At 38.5% G+C, this 22,021-nt stretch overlaps 1 protein-coding gene across 1 annotated transcript; it reads right to left on the reverse strand.

Annotated features, from left to right (window-relative positions):
* Positions 1-18,506: 18,506 nt before the first annotated feature.
* LOC147889119 (pentatricopeptide repeat-containing protein At5g27110-like) lies at positions 18,507-21,630 on the reverse strand. The gene has a single exon (XM_087391686.1). It carries the CDS (start codon positions 21,403-21,405, stop codon positions 18,688-18,690), a length of 2,718 nt encoding a protein of 905 aa, XP_087247812.1. The 5' UTR covers positions 21,406-21,630; the 3' UTR covers positions 18,507-18,687.
* Positions 21,631-22,021: the final 391 nt, after the last annotated feature.

Raw genomic sequence — 22,021 nt, forward strand, 5'->3', positions numbered from 1 at the left:
CAATCTGAGTTAAAATTTAGAAACGTTAAGAGTTTTAGTTGTCTATAACCTAGACTCTCAGACAAGAGTAGTGTACTAGAGTAGTGTTGCATTTAGGGCTTGTGAAGTTATGACATCGCTTGCACGTTTATATGCCATACTTGCAATGTAGCTTCATTGTTGGTACTCGCTAGCATTCAGGATGGCTTATGTGGGTGAGAAGAGCAAGCACGTTGAGCATTTAGAGCTCACCCGACCTCAAGAAAAAATCTTGAAAAACAAGAACATCCATCTGTCAATGACTATTGACTTAGACATCATTGAGAGGGATTTCAACAATGGTGAAATCAGCATGCAACATGTCATTCAAACCATGTTGAGCATGGATTGAGGTCCCTATGAGAGTAGTTTCTTGATAACTTCCCTAGTAAGTCGTTTCTTGATAATTTCCAATTTCCCTAATGAATCTGGAGACTATAGTACTTGCACCACTTTCCACTCAAGAGTCACCAATGTCTTGCTTAAATAGATTGAGACATCACCACTTGCAATATGAAATGGGAGGTCCAGACGTTGAAGGGAGAGTTGCTTATATCAAGAATGCATGGCGCACATTCAAAGGAAAAGGAGGCACCAAATCCTTCATTCTGCAAGTGCACCCATGTCCACCACAACCACAAGAGCTCGAACTTCTTTCACAACCACAAGAGCACCAATGTCTTGCATGCCACAGTCTCTCTTTCCATGGCCATTCGATCCAAGTTCCCAGACTCCATATCCTCTAGCAATTCCCCCTTTTGTTGCATGTCCTCCAGCACATACTCTATCATATTTCACACCAACCAAACGCTCCATTCTTTGCACATCTTCCATCATCCACACCAACCATACATTCCCCTATTTGTTACAAACTCGCACCATCCTCCACCACATATCAACATTAAGACCCTACAAAAACTTGGGCTTGCAACTATAGATATTAATCATGGGCTAAGAGTTGAGGTGCCAATGATAGCACATGATTAGTAGGCTATGTTGCCAAGATGCATGCATTTAACTCTCATGAGATCTCATTGCCTTGGACATGGGCCCAATTGATCGGGCTATTATTGAATTCATCATGAAATCTCTTAGGGAATTCAACGTCAGTTTGAATACATTGACATAGATCTAGAGTTTTAAGTTGTGCATAATGCCTTGAATTTTATTGTGTGATGAGCTAGCCTTTGAGTGTGTGAAATGGTTCATTGTTCAAATAAAAGGGGTTCATATTGGTTCTTGGAAATGCTTTAATTAGAAATTAAAGGTCTACCACACATCTAGATTCCTTTCATTCTCCCTCACATTGCCCACACCTGCACTAATAGCCTTGCCATCACCACCAACAACAAAAGGACCTATTCAATAGCCTGCTTGAGTTTCAATGCCACATCAACCACAACTTGTGCTTCTCCAGTGTGATGAGATGTAGAATTCACATTTCATATAGCTATGGGCACATGTACTAGTGGGAATGTGAGCAAATGCATCATCCACATTAGATCTTTGACTCTAATCAAATTACACTTGCAAGGTGTTAAAGAGAATCCATTCAAGAATCAGGAAGACATTTGATGCAAGTGAAAGCCTTGCAGGAAGCCTCATGTTTGGGAGATGTCGAACACCCAGACATCATTAGAGCTGTGGGTGAAGTAATAGATGAGAATTCAAATGCTTTTATTTGCAACACCCAAGCATCATTAGAGATATGGGTATAGTAACAGATAAGACTCCAATGATTTTATTACCATATTGGAAGGGAAATAATTTGGATAGATGATTGACATATCTCTCACATGATGGTATCATATCTAGTGGGACACCAAGATGATGTGGACATGTGAATTAGAGCTCCATGTGTACTTTAACATGTTTTGGACAATTTGATTGCACTTGTGTGTACTGTCCACTACATGAACCATCACAATGTCCTACATAATGACTTGCATGCGAAAACACTTCTCCGAGTCATGCAAAGAAGTGTACTTGGGCATTTGTGATTGGGAATGATGATACTGATGAGAACTGAAAAATCATTATTCATCATTAAAGAGTAAAAATCCCAACACGGTACATGCATTTTGTTAAAGATTTGATCATGTGGCATCGGAGTGCTTATGCAAGGACTAGCCCACCATTTTTAGAAGTACATATATTTATGCAATGTCTTATCGCATGCTGAGGGGATGGACATTTGGTTACAGCAAACATATGCTGGTGCTATGCAAGCTTTACTAAGTAGGCGACGATGACTAGCTTAGGCTAGAAAGTCTACTGAGCCAAGTAGTCATCCTTCAACAACATAAGAGTTTTCTCACTTTTGAACTTGCATAAAAATCTAGACTACTGCTCAGTTCCAACCAAGGACTAAGACCTATAGATGATTGAATAGATGTGATGTATCAAATAACATTAATGTGAATATTGATTACATTTTTTGAATCTGAGAGCTTTGTGGGATCTTATTGCAATTACTTGAAGTTTAAATTGTTAATAATGCATCATATTTTAAAAGTTTTACGCTCTACATTGTATGTTTAATACATTATATTACGATTCCCATGCTTTACATTATGAATCACATGATTTAATTTGTGTGTCCCATGCTTTAATCTATATAACCATCATATGATTTGATTTGTATGTCTAGCGCTTTACATTTTAACTCCCATGCATATGGTTGTTATACATTCACACTTTAAATGAAAAGCTGTCCCATGCTTTAATTTAAAAGTAAGCAATGTAAATTAAATTTCAGAGATGCAATCTTATATTTAAAAGTCCCATGCACATGGTTGGTATATGTTCAATGATTTAGTTATAAAGCTCATGCTTTATGTTATGAGCCACGTCCTTTAATTTCAAAGTTAAGAAATGTAAATTAAGTTTGAGAGACATGTAGTCTTGTATTTTTAAAATTTCTTGTAATGTAATTAGTGATTTTTAAAAAGAATTTAGCACCTTGTTTTCGGGAATTATAAGATGGCAAGGTGCTAAAAAGCTTTTACCACCTTGTTTTCGGGAATTATAAGATGGCAATAGAGGGGATCACTATCTTTATGGAAGGTCCTCTTGAGGAAGCCCCAAACCCACCAACAATGGAGGAGCCACTTTTGATGCCAATGTCGGTTTTGTACCTTAGGAGCCTGACTTGGTGGTGGAGTTGAATCATGATGAGGCTTAAGCAATATTAGGTGAGAAAAGATCTCTTCTAGGAAAATAGAGTTTAGTCATATTTGCTACTGGTTGTGTAGATAATGACTCCAAATAAGTGGCTAAGATTTGTCCATCATATTTTGTAAGAATGATATTGTCTCTTTGGACTAGAGGTGCAAAAAAAAGGCACTCACAACCCAATCTTGCGGACCTCTGAACATTGGCCAAAATCTTGCTCTAGAGGTTCATAGGGGTGGAAGGGAATATGGCAAATAAGCAACATATTCCCATAAACTTCATCCAACTGGTGTATGTCTATGATGTATTGCAGTCACATTAATTGGATGGACAAATATCACCTCTCACAAACAAGAAAGGTGAGACTAATTAAATGTAAGAGAGAAGGGAACTAGAAAAAAAAAAAAGGTCTCAAAGGCCTTGTGTGTTGACTCCACAAGCACACAACGACTTGATTGAGCTAGCCAATGTTGCCATTCCTCTGTGCTACCATGGTCTCACCATAGAGGACTAATGAATGGGGGTATGTAGCAATATAATCCAGATAGTCGCATCCTAATTTGGGCTAGTAGGACTCGTCAGTTGGAGCATATTATAGTTGCTACTTGATTTAGAGTATTTGTGTATGCAATAATCCAAGTAGGAAGATGAAGCGCAACCTATAATGTAGACACCAATGACTTACAAAGTGATAAGGAGTGAATGACTACATCAATGATCAAGACACATGCAAACTTCAACAAACAACTACAAGTAAAAAAGCTAGCCAAAGATGTGAGGACCAAAAGGTAAAATGACTCAAGTAGAGCTAACTCAAAATAGAATGCCTAGACAATAGATCATGCTGGCAATGATGTCCATAGGTCTCCAATAGCCACCATTGAATCTCATAAGGAAGACAAGGTATGTGTCATTGACACGTGGTAGATAACGGTCACTTGACATATAGGGTTAGATAAGCTTGGTCAATTTTAGGCCACGACTAAATTACCACATCATCATACAAGCGCAGCCAGCTTGCTACTGCTACTATTGACACACGACCATCTAATTTCCTCAAGCATTGTAAAACCATCATATTTAACTCTATTTCTCCTAGTCCTTATTGGTTTATCTTAGCCACTTCATATCTTCCACATCACCATTGCCATATCATCAATCCATATGGTACATATTGCTACCTAAGCACACACGTCATGCTAAGCATACTCTACATAGTGCATGTGCATGCAACTACCACAACAAAATGTGTGCTTCATAGGAACACCGATCTAATAAAAATGAGAAAATTGGTCAAATGATTCGTTTGGAGAAAAAATCAAGGGAAAAAATTGTTACCCGATCATGTTTTTCCCAAAATTTGTCATGTTACCAGATAGTACTCATACAAATACTTTTTATTCAATACATATATTTATTCTTTCAATCATATGTGAATGGATGTGTAACAATTTGCATTCTTAAACTTACTTTTGACTGATATATATATCTATTCTTTCAATTGTATGTGAATGAATGCTTAACAATTTGCATTCTTACACTTTAAATGAATAAATTTATTCGTTCAAATGCATGTGAATGAATGCTTAACAATTTGCATCCTTACACTTACTTTGAATGAATATATTTATTTGTTCAAATGCATGTGAATGAATGCTTAAAATTTTGCATTCTTATGCCTACTTTTGAAAGAATATATATACTCTTTGAATTGTATATGTATGGATGCTAAACAATTTGCATTCTTACACTTACTTTTGAATGAATAGAATTATTCTTTCAAGCGTATGTGAATGAAAGCTCGATAATTTGCATTCTTACACTTACTTCTAAATGAATCAATTTATTCTTTTAATTGCATGTGAATGAATGCTTATTAGTTTGCATTATTACACTTACTTTTGAATGAATAGATTATTCTTTCTATTGTGTGTGAATGACTGTTCAACAATTTGCATTCTTATACTTACTTCTAAATGAATAGATTAATCTTTCAATCATATGTGAACGAATTATTAAAACAACTTGCATTTTTCACTTACTTATGAATGAACAGCTCTATTCTTTCAATCATATGTGAATGAATCTTGACCTTACTTGTGAATGAATAGGTCTATTCTTTCAATTGTATGTGAATGTATGTTTAACAATCTGCACTTCTATACTTACTTTGGGAATTTCAATTGTTACACTTCAATTGTGGAAGTGAATGAATTTTTCTAATAAAATATTGTGTGCATCAATAATTCTAAGTGAATTATTTTTTACACAAGCTCTTATTTATCATTAGTGATATTGTAAGGGGTTTCATCTTCTATGTTTTTGTAGAAATGTAAAACACATGGTGTGTCACAAGATTTAGGTCATATGTGACCGAATTACAAAAACTTATAACATCAACCACTTTGCAAATATTATGGGAACCAATTCACTAGCTGTGCTACTTCCATAATGCAAATTTCTCAACATTTGGCTCAAATGTTGAGGCTAGTTCATTCCCCTCAACTTATTGCAAGTCATATTTACAAAAAAAAAAAGGGTAGAAAATTCCAGCATAGTAAGGACTGATTCTAGCCATAATGCAAGTACTGAGCTAGATGGATGTGGGGTCAATAGATCCTCTTTGTGCAAGTTGCAAAGGATCACATACCAAGCACAAAGAAATACCCTTAAGAGAGTGTATGTGACGATTTGTGCCATGGGAACCTAGTTAAGAAGAGGAATAAAGTGGTGAAATTGTCCATGGAGGATGGTTTTCTTAGACAACAAGTGCACGAGGAGCACTTGAGATGGACTGCAGCATTTGTAAAGAATGTTGTACCTTTCATGTTGTGAGAGATGAAACTTTTTGTAATGATTTAAAGTCTTGTGTTAGACTAGGTTTTGTCTTGCCAGATTATACTAAAGTGCTAATGGCTCATCTTGATAGTATAAAAAAGATAGTTGCTAAATGTCTAAAGAAAAGAAGTCCTTGATTTTATTCCACATATGGTTGTATGCTTGCTTTTGATGGGTGGACAAGTAAGAAAGCAAGACCCTTGATAAAAGTTTTGTGCATTTTGCTGAAGGGAACAAATATATTTAGAGAGTATCGATACTTCTCTAGACAAAAGAAATGCTACTTATATTCTTAAAGTATACAAGAGAGCAATTGCTAAGATTGGTGGCAGTGAGAATGTCACCGCATTAGTAACAAACAAGGCATCAAATTATAAAGCCGCAAGTGAGATGATCAGTTGATGTGTCCCTCCATGAGATGAATGCCATGTGGTGATCATACTCTCAATTTGTTGTTAAAAGATATCGGACAATTGTTCATTTATTCAACTAGAAGTTGCAGAAGGTCAATACTCTTACTAATTTAGATGTTGAGTCACTAATATCTACATGCTGTATGTAGGGAACACTCAGTGAAGCAATTGCAACAATTTTATCAAGCTAGATTTGCCACATCTTTTCTTATTCTCGCTAGATTGTTGGAAGTTTGCTAGGCTTTGGTTGAGACAGTTCCTGCTGATAGACGATGGGATAATTGGCTTGGAAAAAAAAAACATACAACTATTGGTGATAGATGTGTACACTTTGTGTACAGCCTGGTCTGCTTTGAAGAAATTTGTAAAGAATTAAAGAAGGTGTGGAGCCATTCATGCTTGCGCTATAGATGGTTGATCAAGATGCATGTGTTATGAGTAAAGTGTATTGGAAAATGTCCAATGCAATATGACAGGTAAAAGAATCCATGCACTTTGCACCCAAAGAGAAGCATGTCATTGTGTAGTTAGCTGAGAAAAGTGGAAGAAAATGCAGATCCCTTTACATTAAGTGGCATTTGTCTTGCATCCACAATATCAGATGCATGTCGAGTCACAAAATCCAAAAGTCATAAGTGACTTCAAGAGATTTGTAAAGATATGTTGTCAGGAGACCAAGGTAAACTAGCCTACCAGCAATGAGAACAGTACACAAGCCACGAAGGTTTTTTGGGGGACACGGCATCTTGATGCTTTTTAAAGCTACTTCTACACCAACTTGGTGGAAGTAATATGGTGGAGAGGCATTAAAGTTTCAACATGTTGCAACAATGAGTGTGTTCCCAATTGCTGCATCATTCGATGCATGTTAGCAAAATTGGAGTGCATACAATTTTATATATTCAAAGAGATGCAACCAGTTGAAACTGTCAAGAGCTGCTTTGTTTTTTAGAAATCTAAGACTCTCTCTTTTTTTCTTTAGAAAGGGTCCAATTTTGTAGCCAAGGCAACAAGCACATCCAATGTGTACATATAAATGGTGAAGAGTAGATAAATACATAACTTGTAGCCAATGGTGCCTTTAGTGAGGAAGAGGATGAGCTTGAGCTACTCAGTGAGAATATTAAGGTTAAGGAGAATGATAATATCATGCCCATTTTAAATGCAATATAGAATGTTGTATGATGCACATGGAGATATGGATATGAGTATGTTATGTGAACTAAAAATGCTTATATTTCTTAGCTAATTTGATGGCATTGTCATGCAAATCCATACATGCATAATGGTATGTGGGCGTAGGTGGAATGTGGATCAAGTAAAAAATATTTCCATGTTTAATTGGTTGCTTGATTTGTCTTCTAACTACACATGGCTTAGCCATTTGATACGTCTCTCACATACTCTATCCCACTTCATGCTTGAATATGCAAGAAGGTGAGCAAGATAGTGAGCAAGGGGGATGTATAATTTGGGGATGCTATATGTCCTTAGGAGAATCATTAGGCAATAAGTTTAAGATGGAAAGATTTTATATTATTATAGGAATGCATCTACGGTGTCTTCTTTGTATGAAGATGAAACTCTTCTTGCAGGTTTTCAATGGTATGTGGGTCTATTTGGTATACGGATTTAGTACTCTCTCTTTATTTATTTTTTTGGCTGCAAAAAGTTTTTGTATTATGTCTTAAAAGACCTGAGTAACACTTGAAGTTTTGATTACACCTAGTTAAACAATACTCTCTTTCCATCTTCAAGTGTGCTCTTCAATGAAAAAAATTCTTGCAAATGTATACTTGATATTTGAGAGCATGCAATAAAAGGCACTTTCTTAAAGCTCTCAAATTCATTTGAAAGCATATAGGGGACTCACAAATAAACATCATGTTCTCTTTCCATATAGTCTCTTCAAAATTATGTTCTTAAAATTACATGCGCTCAGCACATGCCTAGAACATAGAAGTGAACATGTTCATGATATTGTATTACATTCAACAATGTCCATAGCATAAAATGATATTTTCATAAAATTGCATTACATTCAATACATCTAAATCATAAAAGTGAATATGCTCGTAAAATAACTTTGCATTCAACACGTCTAGAGCATAAAAATGACTATGTTAACAAAATTACATTACATACTCTCAAGGATCATAAGAGCTAGTGCCCACACGTATAGATCCCTAATAGGTACTATATCTTGGCTATGTAAATTAGTCAATTGGGTAAAATTGAATGAGCCAAATGCCTTGTCCATATCTATATCCCAAAATATGTTTATGTATCTTATGAGCTCATCCTCTAATGCCTGGTTGCAAGCTCCTAGTGTCTGGATCTCCTAATCTTGGGATATACTAGAACCAATACTCATAGTTGGTTCAAACGTAATGGGTATTTTGTATCGTGTTGGATATATAGTCAAAAATTTCAACACACGGTGGACTTAATGTCGAATGTGAGCTCAAAACCACACCTTGATAGCCAAGTCTGACATGGTCCATTTGCATGAGTGGACAATAGAAATAAGAATCTAGATGCTTATGTGGCTGCAATTGAGAATTTCTCTTGCACTTTTGCTAATTCCAAATGTATGTCAACACGTCGTCACACCAAGACTATTACCACCCACTACTACAATGGCATGAGGGAAGCTAGGCCTCTTTCTCCACTTATAACTAATCCAAACCCAAGGCAATCATCACTATAGGTGTTGAACCAAATCCTCCAGAACTTGGTGATGGGGTCTCAATCAATCATTAGCAAAACCTTGAGCTGTGACACAATCAAACGAATATAGATTGTTCTCATTACCAGAACCTTGAGCTGCCACACCATTAGATGAATTTAGATCTAGTGATCATGACTATGAATACACCTCTGAACTATGTGGTCATACCTGTGAAGTAAAGTTGAGCCACAATTACTAAGAAAGATTTAATTTGATTGCCAAACATTGCCAAAATCTTGAACTACCACACCATCAGATGAATTTAGATCTAGTACTCATGACTATGAATAAACTTATGAACTATGTGGTCAAAATCCATCTCTAGTAAAGTTGAACCACACTATTGTCTATGAAGTGGGTAATATTGTGCACAAGCAAGAAACAAATGAAAGATTTCCTTTTTTTGAAACTATCGAAATAATAATATATAAAAAATAGGTCCAAATTTTGAACAAAAATTATTATGAATTTTTAAAAAGCGCATTTTAATTTTGATAATTCTTCAAAGCATACAAAATTACACATATGGCTTTTTTGATAATCAAAACATTTAAATCATTTTGAGATTTTCTAGCATAGTGTACCTTAGTAGGTATCCTCTCAAAATTGCCAAAGTTCAAATAGCCATAACTTCCATTTTATGAATCAAAAGTAGGTCATCTAGCATATCAAATTGATCAGCAAAAGACAAGGCAGATACTCATGCCATTGCTTGAAACATTTGCTAGTTTGAAAATTCAGAAATTATTGATTAAAAATTTTTAAACCCAAAAAACTACTTTTCATGTATTTGATATAATCACTAGTCAAGTTTAAGCACCTACATGTGGTTTTTAAGCTTACATCTTTTTTGTATGTAGATAGATAAGAGATTTATTATAATGTGCCAAATTTAAGCTCGCTTCCTTGAGGTGCTTTTGTGATATGCTATGTTTTCTACCCCATTACTAGAAGGTTAACAAGTTGCATGCATGGCACATTAGTTTTGACCTTGTGTGTTCATAACTATAGGTGATCGTCAGGCCCCCCAACTAGGCATAGATTATCTTAATACTAACAGTCTCATTTCTATAAAAAATCACTTTTCCATCAAAATTTTCTATAATTTTAAATGCTCTCAGTCTTTCTTAAGCTTTTCTAAGTCTTCATTTTTTAAAATTTTAATGATCTAAGTCTTTCTTTTCTAAAATTTACATTTAATGCTCTAAGTTTTAATTTAAGCTCCTCTTTCTTACAATTTCTCCCTCCTTATTCTCCAAGTCCTAATGTTACATTTAATGCTCTAAATTTTGAGTTCTCCCCTCCCCTTTCTCCTTTGATCCTCTCATCCCAAATGCATTAACATTTTCTTCTTTACATAACCATATATTCACCTTCCCTTCAACACACCCCAATTCATTTCACACTCAAAGCATCGTGTCAAAATTTAGCTTTATAAGTTTGCAGTCTGAGCAATAGTTGTATTGTGATCCCAATAACAAGGAAGGGGTGTTTATGACCCCTGTCTTCCAAACTAAGTTAAAATATGGTTCTTATCATTTTTCTTGTTGGTTGGTGGCAGGTATGCAGACTCCCCTCTTCAATAAAAGTGATGCTTGTTGCTATGACTTATCAAAGGAAAACTTGTTTGTACAATCATGATTTCTACAAACCTTTGCAATTTCGCACCTCTTCTTTTTTGTAATGTTTCATAGCAGGATTTTATTTTGTGTCCTCTACCAAAATTGTTTCCATTTCACTATGAAACAGGGTTTCGTCGAGTCTTCACACACACACACACACACACACACACACACACACACACACACACACACATGTGAAAGATCATTTGACTATAGCTACCATATACTTTAGTAATACAATGGATTAAATGCTAAATCTTATATGGTAGTCAGCATGAAGAGGCGAGCTTTTAAAAAAATGAATTGACTTGTTGTCTTATCATCGCCATATAAGAACGCAACAAATACACTTTTAGTAAGCTCTATTGTCTTTGGTCTTTTACAAGGTGTTCCATTTGTGTGAGGCATGAAGAAGATTGTTCAACTTCCCTTTAAAGAGACCAACAATGATAGACACACACACAGATATCTACTCGTTTTCAAGAGAAGCTATCACAAACGTTAGAAATTAGAGGCTTCAAAGTTGCATGAAGAACTAGTGTCTATTACCAGCAATGATACTATCACTTAGCCTATGGACACATGATTTATTTCATATGACTAGTTCTTTAGTTGCATAGACACACAATGCTTCACCATTGTAGATGTGAATTAATTCATAGAGACAGTGATTGTTGATTGCATTACTACTCCCCCACAAGCTCAATTTCTTGGGCACTTCCTATAGAGTGCATAAGCCTCCTTGCCTCTCTTTATAACCTTCTCCCTTAGGTAGTCTTGAGGAGGACCACTCTACTTCTAGAGATTGATGCCTTCACCCATAGCACAAAGATAGATAGATAGATAGAGAGAGAGAGAGAGAGAGAGAGAGAGAGAGAGAGATCTTATTTTTCCTTAAATGTTTTATTCTTGTTCTTGTATGAAGGGAACATATTTATCTTTTTCAAAATATCTATAGTCACATGAGTATGGGTGTAGTGAAGGAGATTATAATGGTTTATTAGAGATTATCTAATCCCAATCTTTTATACATAGGTGGGATAGATGCCAAATTAAGAGTTCATTGTAGGCACTTTTTGCTACTTTATGACTACTTTTTGATTGATTTTGACTATTTTGATTGCTTGGTACGATGATGAATTCCTCAAGATTATTAAAAAACCACCAATTATAGGTGCCTTTGACTAACACCTTATTCAAGAAATTTGGAACTTTTTCTCTTATTTCAAAATCTGGTCACAAATAGTCACTTCTACTCCAGATTTTTACCTAGTATACTCCAAAATTGGTTGAATTTTGAACACTACATACGTTACCTCCACACAACTAAGAGAACTATTTTTTGGTGTAGTATTTTGTGCTTCTAACATGAAAAGGGACTCATTGGGACTTTTTGATTGTTTTAACGAGACAAAGATGACAATATTTGGATATTCCTTGTGGAAGTGATGATGGAAGAGAGGGGAAGGGGCCTCCAATCTATTGTGTATGCATCAAGTGGGGGAAGGGGTGGGGGGGGTGTGATGGGATACGGTTCTTGGGTGGGGGCCTTGATTCCCCCCCCCCTTATTTCTGCTCTCCATCCCCCCATCTCCCCTTGATTACCTCCCCCCATCCCCTTATCCCCCACCTAGTGCCCTTTATTGCCCTCTCTCTATTCCCTCCTCCTATCACATCCTCCCTCCCTTGTTTCTATGTCTACAACCAAAATCTCTTGTCATCCTCTTTCTCTCTCTTTCCTTTCTTAAATTAATTAATTACTTTATTGATCAGTTAATTTCTTTAATTAATTAATAATTGAGTATTAAATACTTGATTAAATAATCAAGTGATAATTAAATAGTTGATTTATTGACTAAGGACATAAGTAATTTAAATAGTTAATTAATTTAATGACCTAAATGTAGTATTTTAAGGCTTTTTGATATCAACATAGAGTTGGTGTAAAGATACACCCTTTTTGAAAAACGATTCATTGGATTTCTCTCTTATGCTTGTATATCTCATTTAGAGTCATTAGCTTTTTGGCATTACTTCATTAAAATACTTACTTTCTTATGGATGTTTCCACTTGGTTACTATGCAAACTATTAATCCATATATTATAAAATAGTCGATATCCATCTACTAATACTAATAGGTTTTCTATCATCTATTCTCCACTCTAGTGAGAACATCGTAATCAACATTGAAAACATGAGTTCTACCATTTGTATCCTCCACTCCAGTAAGAACATCATAACCAACATCACAAATGAGTTCTTCTATCTACATTCTCCACTCTACGACTAGTATCACTAATATATTCCATTCGTGTTATTGTATCACTTATCCCACTAACCCCTTCATTCTTAACAAAAGCCAAATATTTCATACCAATAAGGATGTTTGACTTACTTCTAACATAAGCAATCCTTTCAATGTTAGCTTTAACATTACAATTCATATTGTAGTTGTCTTGAGATCCTAAGACTAGTTATTGTTGCTCTTTGTACCTACTAAATTTTTTAAATCTGGTGTCCTTTTGCCTTCTTCTTTCCTTTAAAACTCCTTTGTATTTCATCACATTGAAGTAAACTATCGTAGAGCCACTAACCTTACCTTCGATCTTCCACCAAAGTTGGGGGTCAAAGACGAAGACTAGTGCATGAGGCATGTTTTGAGTAATTATCTTCGCTTCTATAGAGGGCATGAGCAGTAAAAGTGCTCCCTCAAGACTGTGTTAATCCTAATAACACATTGAATCACCCACGAGCCACAAACCCTAGTCTAGACTCTGCATGCTTTGAACATTGTTGGGGTGGAGGGCACTATGGTGGATGTTTGGTAGGGAATTGTGGAGACGGATGAACCTAGACAATTGGTATGGATACGAGGAGCTTATGATATGTCTAGAAAGTCTAGCTTGAAAGTTCAAGTGATGATGTCGTTCCATCAATGCCGTGGGAGATAGCTGTTGGATTCCTTTACCACCTTGGGTGACAGAAGAGATAGACCAAAACTTGTTTATGTTGAAAGCAAGTAGAAGAAATCGCTTTGGGCTATGGCACATTTCCTATCCTCAGGCGGCGATCACTTATTTAGGCCTATTTCGACTTCATGAGAAGCTTTCAAGAGAAATTCAAGGACTTTCTCAGAAGAAGAGGTTGAGGTGATGGCAGTTTCTCACAAGAGTCTCATACATACTCAAAGGAACTCAAACCAGCAAAATACACCTTTACTTGAAACCATAACTCATGCTCCAAAAGATAGAATTTAGAAGTTTCTAAACTCTCTCAAGAAGGATAAAACACCATAGGCTCTAATACCATGTTAGAAATTTGGGGGTGTGAGAGAGAGGGTGCACAACCAAAATGTACACTATGATGATTATGATAAAGGAGTATACATACATCTTATCTTTTAAGGTTAGGGTTAGGGTTTCCCCATGTCCTATTTTAAGGTCGTCTCTAGACCTTAGTCTGTGGTGCAATAACAATGCTCTATCTATTGTAGTGGCCCAAAAAAGGCATTCATAGTAGGGGGTTGTGCAAGATTCCATGGAGAAGGGCTTGTAGCTTGAATAACTTGAACACTCAAATGACATGAATTCACAATAACCTGCAATAGGAGTGGTTGAACATTATCAGCATCAGATGGAGCATTGATATCAAAAGTTCATCAAGGAACGGAGTTTAAGAAGGCTTAATACCCTTGACAACAAAAAAAGAACTTGTTGTAGTTCATGACTAGCTACTACCTCATAAGAGAAGAGTGTCCAAGAAGCATGTGAGCTATGAAATATTGAAATGCCGTGAAGATATGTTTTCTGGAGAAACTTGCGTCTATTACATCAAGTTTAGACCGTGTAAAAGAAAACTGCATCTAGTTTAGACTATGTGAAATAGTCATGACTGCAAGCTGGAACACTGTTGTTCCACACAATTTGCTCTATGACAAAAACTGTCAATGTCAACTACATTATGGCAGAACTGCAATGACACTTAAACATCCTCGTGTTGAGGATTGATCTGTTGATTTGGAGTGGTGCTAAACATTGAGCCCAAGAACAAAAAATGCTCCCTTGAGCCTCTACCCAAAGTCTTCTCCTTTCTTGAGGCGTCATGATCCCACCACCATGGTAGCATTCTCCTGTGGGATCCACCCCTAGCGAGAAATAGCCCATAAACGAGGTGAAGGCATCATTGATGGATGCAATAATAAATTCACCTTGGAAGCTAGATACACTATGGCATAAATATTCAGAATCTAGTGGAGATGGAAGGAACTCATATTCAGGTCTTACCTGCAAATTTACATGATCAAGAAGTGAGAGTCAAATCTATGCAAGCATGTAATGGTTATGCATCACTGTAAAAATGAGACTTGGAAGTAGAGCCTACGTCAGTAGGCATGTCGATTGTGACAGTAGAGGTGTAGTCAATGCGAGTACAGTGGACAATTTTGTAGCCTTTAGCTACCATTTCCTACCACTTTTGTTATTTCCAAGCATGGGTTCTGCAGAGGTCATAACTGGAATACCATCACTAAAATCAAACTGTGATTTGCTCCACGATGGAGATTATCTAGGGGTCTCTGTCAAAGAATTACCCAATCTGCATTGAGAGGCTGGTTTGTTTAGAAGACTGCTGGCTGGAAAGAACTCACCAAGAACTGCTATAGCAGAAAAGAATGTTGAGCTATTCTTTCATAAACCTAAGCATTTGTAAATTTTGTGGATGCAAGACTGCTGAAATAGTGCAATCAATATGGGGCTTATGCTCATCAGCTTGTTTGTCCTTACTGTGGGGATGATACAATGTGTAGTTTACCTGCTCTCAAAACGAGATTGCGATGTAAACCAGGACATTGTGCTAGTTAAATTGATCCTACTTCAAGGAATGAAGATGTCAATTACTAGAAGAAGCTACGATGAGCATATCAAAGATGCAGCCTCTGTAGGTCTTATGCATTAACAGAGTACTACTTACGTGGATGAAGCGACCCTAAAATGAGCTCACTTGAGGAATCGAGCAGAGAACTATTTCTTTGATAAATTTATACACACAGAGGCTCGAAATATGTTGAAGGCAATGTTCCAGGAATCAGGAAAGGCAATGTTTCAGGAATCAGGAAACCAGGACTGCAATGGATATGGAAACCATGTGCTTCACATCGTGCACACATGGCACCAGACTCAATTGACACCGAAATGGAATTACTTGTGAAAGGCCTTGATTATGTAGCAAAGATAATGTGGCCAAGATCTTCAACATAACACGCCGAAAGAGAATGATAGTGCCCCGAGAGTTGAACTATGTCAAAATCAAGAATACCATGGAATGGTGCTGAAATTGATTTGCTTTGCTGGACTATGCCAGAATTTTGGAGTGGATAAGGATTCCAATTGCAAGCTGTGGCAGGGACTGAACGACTCAAAGACCGCCAAAAAATGATAAGGAGACAAAAGAGTTGGGGCACAATGAAGACTTGTGAGTGTGAGCTATGCACCAAATCACCAACTACAAGGGACACTATCCAGGAATATTGTGCAGCAACCAGAACTGTGATACGTTCTGGAGACAATCTAGTATCTCTTAGAGAACTGATAAGAGTTGGAAGATTTGACCTATGCTCCACATGGACCTAAAATGGTTCTAGAGAAAAGACAAACAACTCAAGAATAGAATTATTACCGAGTATAATATCAAGTGGAAGATGACCTCATGAAGATTCAACTTGGAAGATTACTGACTTGATGAAAAGCTTCTCTAGCTTTATTTCCAAGGACGTAAATATCGTTAAGGAGTGAAGAATGCTACATCCCTAGCTAACCCAAGTTAGCTAGTGATTCACGTGTGAGTCAAGAGAGACCCTAGTTTTCCATCTGAAAACATGTTTCATGATGGGAACACACTTCCACGCATACTTTCCATGAGAAGCAAGGTTAATCCCTTATGTTCCCAACGCAATGGGAGCTGGTTGTCTGAGGAACATATCACATTCCTAGTGTCATGCCACAAGTCATCATGTATACAGAGAGAGAGAGAGAAGTAGAAATAGAATTTATTATCGTCCTCAGGGGGCCAAAAATGACCCATGGGACCTAATCCTCAATACAAAAAAAAATCTCCTCTGATATGGAGGGGTCAAGAGTGTTCAAGTTCTTGACGGTATAAAAAAAGGCGAGTGACAAAAGACCCCAACACTGCTAGAGAGGCAGTGGAGAGAACTGATGAGAGCTGTGTGGTGTCTACCAATATCTGCTGGTAATCATCCCTGATATGTGCATATCATATGTGCATATCTGGGGCAATGTAGGGCTACATGTGCCTCTGTCTCGACTGTTTGTGAATCACAAAATCTGCAAACTCTAGCATGTCGTGGCAAATTCAGCCAAGCTCCTTTCTCTACGGCCAAGGTATGTGACCGTGTGCAAAATCTAGCAATATTCTTACGATAGAGGAGGAATGGGAGTGCTGATTGATGTATGGCTGAGCAGAGGCATCTGATTTCATGAATGATGACTAGCATAGAGGATTTATTTGATCTTGGTAGTATTCCAACTTGGTCTTCCTTTCTACTATCAGCCATTGAGCCTGGAGGGTGCATAGTAAGGACAACTGAAATTTCTGTAGTTTGATCTTTTCAGGTGGCGTAGTTAAGTATGGTTCCACTTTCCATCTGCTGAACCATTTCGTTATGTCTATCCCCCATCCTGTACATATGATCTTGCTTTTATGGTTCTTTTGAAGTTTCATACTTGTTGTCCGTGCTCTGTGTGGTAATCTGTCTGTTGGCATTTATTGTACGACCACTGTATATTGCATCACTCTGATCAATGCATGAAACTCAATTGGCCTCCTGCCTGTTTCCAAAAGAAGCACAGAGTACGGGGTAGTAGCCTTGACTCCTAGATGTTGTCGTAGGAATGCTTTCTGCATTTTTTCAATCTCATTCCATGTATATGGAGAGATGCTACCTCCCTATACTTCTACTCCGTAGAGCACTGTTTGGACCACATATGCATCAAACAACATATTCCAGATCTTCCAGTTCCGGGTGTCAGTGTGCTTGTAATCATTTTCAAATTGATAGTACTTTCCCCAACCTGTGTCCAACCTTCTTTGTGCACATTGCTACCATCTGTGGTCGGCTGGTATGTCGATGCCTAAATATTTTAAGGTGTTGACATATTCAATGGGCTGCCCTGCAAAGCTGATAACAGGAAGGTGTTCAGGTTAAGTGGTGCATACTGCCATCATTTTGGTTTTGGTGACATTAACTTGCAGCCCACTTTCATCGCAAAAGACCTTAAGTGTCTGTAGTAGTTGATGCATGGAATCAGAGTCATAAGCAAAAAGAACCACATCATTTGCATATAGAAGCAACAGTATTGTCCATATCCAGAGTGTGGGTTCTTTTACCCCTTCTGCTGCTGTAAATTCATTTATGAGTTCTTCTAACTTGTCAATGCAGATTCCAAACATTATAGGTGAGAGAGGACAGCCTTGTTTTACCCCCTATTACTTTGAAATGCAGCTGACAATCCATGCTCTTGTTTCTGCATGATACTTTCTTGTAGATTCGGGAGATGCCTACTCTTAGTGCCAGAAGAAGAAGAAGAAGAAGAATGTATTACCGTCCTCTGGGGGCCGAGAAACCGACCCATGGGACCCATGAAAATCACAATACAAGTGTCTCCCTTCTTTTATGGAAGGAGAGAGAGAGAGAGAGAGAGAGAGAGAGCTACAATCCATGTTAGGATCGGTCCTCCACTTAAGCATCCTGGTTTCACTCTTGTGGATACAGTTCCCACTTCTGTTCCCATTCCCATCTGACAAAACCTAAGAAAATAATTATGACCCCCAAAAAATGGCCAGCTTCCTGGTGCAACTGCATGGCTTGTATACTAGCATGCATCTGCGTAATCATTCTCTGCAACTGTGTTTTTCTGGGTTTGAGGATAAGATTTATTCTCTATAACATCGTATTCCCTACTGCAGTGCACATCCTTTTCCAGACCCTTGTCCTTCAGCTTGTTCATCACATTGGCAGCATCATTCCCCCGGCCTGCTGCAGTATAAATTTTTGACAGCATTATGGATGATGCAAAATTTGTGGGATCAAGCTTCAAAACAGACTTTGCAGCCCGTTCTGCTCGTCCCACATCCACTATGTTTCGGCATGCACCAAGCAAAGTCATCCATGACACAACAGTAGGTTGAAATGGCATTTTGAGGATCAATTCTTCAGCCTCATCTAAACGTCCTGACCTGCCAAGTAAGTCAATTATACAGTTATAATGATCTACATTAGGCGCAATGCCATAATCTTTACTCATTGCCACAAAATAGCGACGACCTTCATGCAACAGACCTGCATGTGTGCATGCCGAAAGAACGTTGACAAAAGTTACTTTGTCAGGCATAATGCGCTCCTGCTGCATTACATTGAACAGTCGCAAGGCCTCCTTGCCCTGCCCATTCCGGGCATATGCTGCAATAATAGAAGACCAAGAGACCACATCTCGATTGGAAATTTCATCAAACCACCTCCATGCATCTTCTAGGCTGCCACATTTGCCATACATGTGGACAAGGGCATTCCTGATGACATCATCTGACTCGTATACAGTACCCACAATGCGGGAGTGGATCCGTTTCCCATCTGCTAAAGCTGCCTGACTGGCAACTGCATCCAGGCTGCTTACGAAGGTGACCTTCTCTGGCATTGTTCCTTCATGCAGCATCCGATCAAACAATTCAAGGGCCTCCCTGCCCTGCCCGTTCTGAGCATATGCCGCTATAATTGAATTCCATAAGACAACATCCTGCTTGTCGACTATGAGATCAAACAGTCTAAATGCTTCCTTGCCCGAACCTTTCCGGGCATATGCTGTGATCATGGCAGACCATGATACTACATTCTGATCCGGCATTTCATCAAATACCCTCCGGGCATCGTCAAGACAGTGAGACTTCCCATACATATTGACAATGGCAGTCCCAACAATGACATCTGACTCAAACTCCCTGCCTATGATCCGAACATGCATCCGCTTGCCTTCAGCTAGGGCAGCCTGGCTGGCACACGCAGAGAAAATGGTCACAAAGCTCACTTTGTTTGGCATCGTTCCTTCATGTTGCATGCGGCTGAAAAATTGAAGGGCCTCTCTGTCCTGCCCACTTTTTGCAATTGCTGACATAATCGCATTCCATGACACTTCATTACGTTCAGGCATTTTCTCAAACACTCTACGTGCTTCCTCCACATTGTCACACTCACCATACATGCTGACAAAAGCATTTGTAACAAAAATGTTCGATTCCAGTCTGCTACCTATCATACAGCAGTGCAGCCGCTTTCCTTCTGCTAGAGCAGCCTCGCTGGCATATGCATCGAGGACACTGACCAAAGTGACTTCATCTGGCAGTACTCCTTCCCGCCACATCCAGCCAAAGACGTATAATGCTTCCTTACCATTCCCATTCTGGGCATATACTGCAATGATGGCATTCCAAGATACCACATCCCGTTCAGGCATGTTGTCAAACACGCTCCTTGCATTCTCCAAGCTTCCACATTTGCCATACATGTTGACAATGGCATTCCCAACAACTACATCCGATTCAGCCCCACGGTTCGTGATGTACACATGTATTGCCTTGCCTGTAGCTAAGGATGCCCTGCTAGCGCACGCAGATAGAATGCTGATAAAGGTAACTTTATTTGGCAATACGTTATCCCGCCCCATGAGATCAAAAAATTGTAAGGCCAAGTTGTTTTGTCCATGCTGGACATACGCGTTAATCATGATCGTCCAAGAGATCACATCCCGCTCTCGCATATTGTCAAACACCCTACGTGCATCCTCCACGCTGCCACACCTGGCGTACATATTGATAAGGGCATTCCCTACAGGAACATTTGTCTCGAATTCGGTTGACTCCATAAGGGTGTGCACCCACCTGCCTTCTCTAAGGGCCGCGCTGTGGACACATGCAGAAAGAATGCTCACAAAGGTGACCTTGTTTGGTGCTATTCCTTGACGCTGAATCTGTTTAAAAACACGAAGAGCTTCTTTTCCCTGGCCATGCCGGGTGTATGCTCCAATCATCAGGTTCCACAAAAATATAGGGTAACAATGAGCATTCGAGAACAAAGTGGCTGCATCGTCCAAAGCGCCACATTCACAATACATCTGCACAAGGAGGCTTTGGGAAAGCTTTCGCTCCTCGAGTCCACATTTGATAAGCTGGTGATGGACAAGTCTGCCATAAGGCAGAGGATTTGCATTCCCACATTGCCGCAAGAGGGAGACAGGATAAACCGCCCGAATGTCGTTTTGGCACAGCCATTCCAAAATTTCCGTCGACGGTCCTTGACGTAGCTTGAAGTACGAGTTTGGGGGTTTGCAGCCAAAGTCATGAAGTTTTCGCCTCTTGAACCATCCAAATGATGGGATTTCGCCCAATATCCCAGTCCTGAAGCTTCCATAGCTGTATCCCGTCCACGGTCGATTTTGCAGCAGCGTGTGGGCAATGCAATAATGACCACAAGGCAGAATCTTTAAGACATCCACTGTATGACCAAGAAATCGTCTGGAAAAAGAAGGCTTGAATGACATGTGGAGAAATGACCCGCAAAGCCCATCTGGTCACGCAGTGTTATACAAGAGAAGCCAACTTGTATTCCACGAGTTATTCATAAAAGTTCGGCTACAATTACAGCAAGCTAGGTGCATCCACGACACATTGCCCGTGGGTCTGCGAAATCTAAATCTCGATTCTCGACCGTCACATCAAGAGATCTTCAAACGGTAATCGCTCGCTATTTTTTGAGCAACGAAAGGAGCCCTCCCCCACTTTCACTATTCCTTGGAGTGTGCTGCTTGAGGGAGCAAGCAATGGATGCTTCAAGGAACCAGGGCCGGGCAGACAGCATTGTTGAGAGAGGACAGAGTTGTGTAGAGGAAGTGCTTAGATATTGATTCATGAAGGATCTTTAAAATTGTCATCCTTGGGTAGATTGCATGTCTCATTTAAGCACATTGCACATGCATTCTACATATAGCACTTTATATTTGGCACATAGCATTTTGTACTTATCACATAACCACATATTATTGTGGGGCAGAGTTGGCACACTTCCTCTCCAAAAATTATAAGACCAAGGAACCTTCCCTTCCTTGGGTAGTTTGAATGTTACATTGAGTACATTGCACATTGCATTCTATAGATAAA

The sequence above is a fragment of the Dipteris shenzhenensis genome, chromosome 20, assembly GCF_047967505.1.
Source record: "Dipteris shenzhenensis isolate YYH24624 ecotype China chromosome 20, Dip_SZ_1.0, whole genome shotgun sequence".
NCBI lineage: Eukaryota > Viridiplantae > Streptophyta > Polypodiopsida > Gleicheniales > Dipteridaceae > Dipteris > Dipteris shenzhenensis.

Excerpts from the sequence above, each read along its gene's own strand:
- LOC147889119 (XM_087391686.1), bottom strand. The coding sequence starts at position 21,405 with ATGTCATTCAAGCCTTCTTTTTCCAGACGATTTCTTGGTCATACAGTG.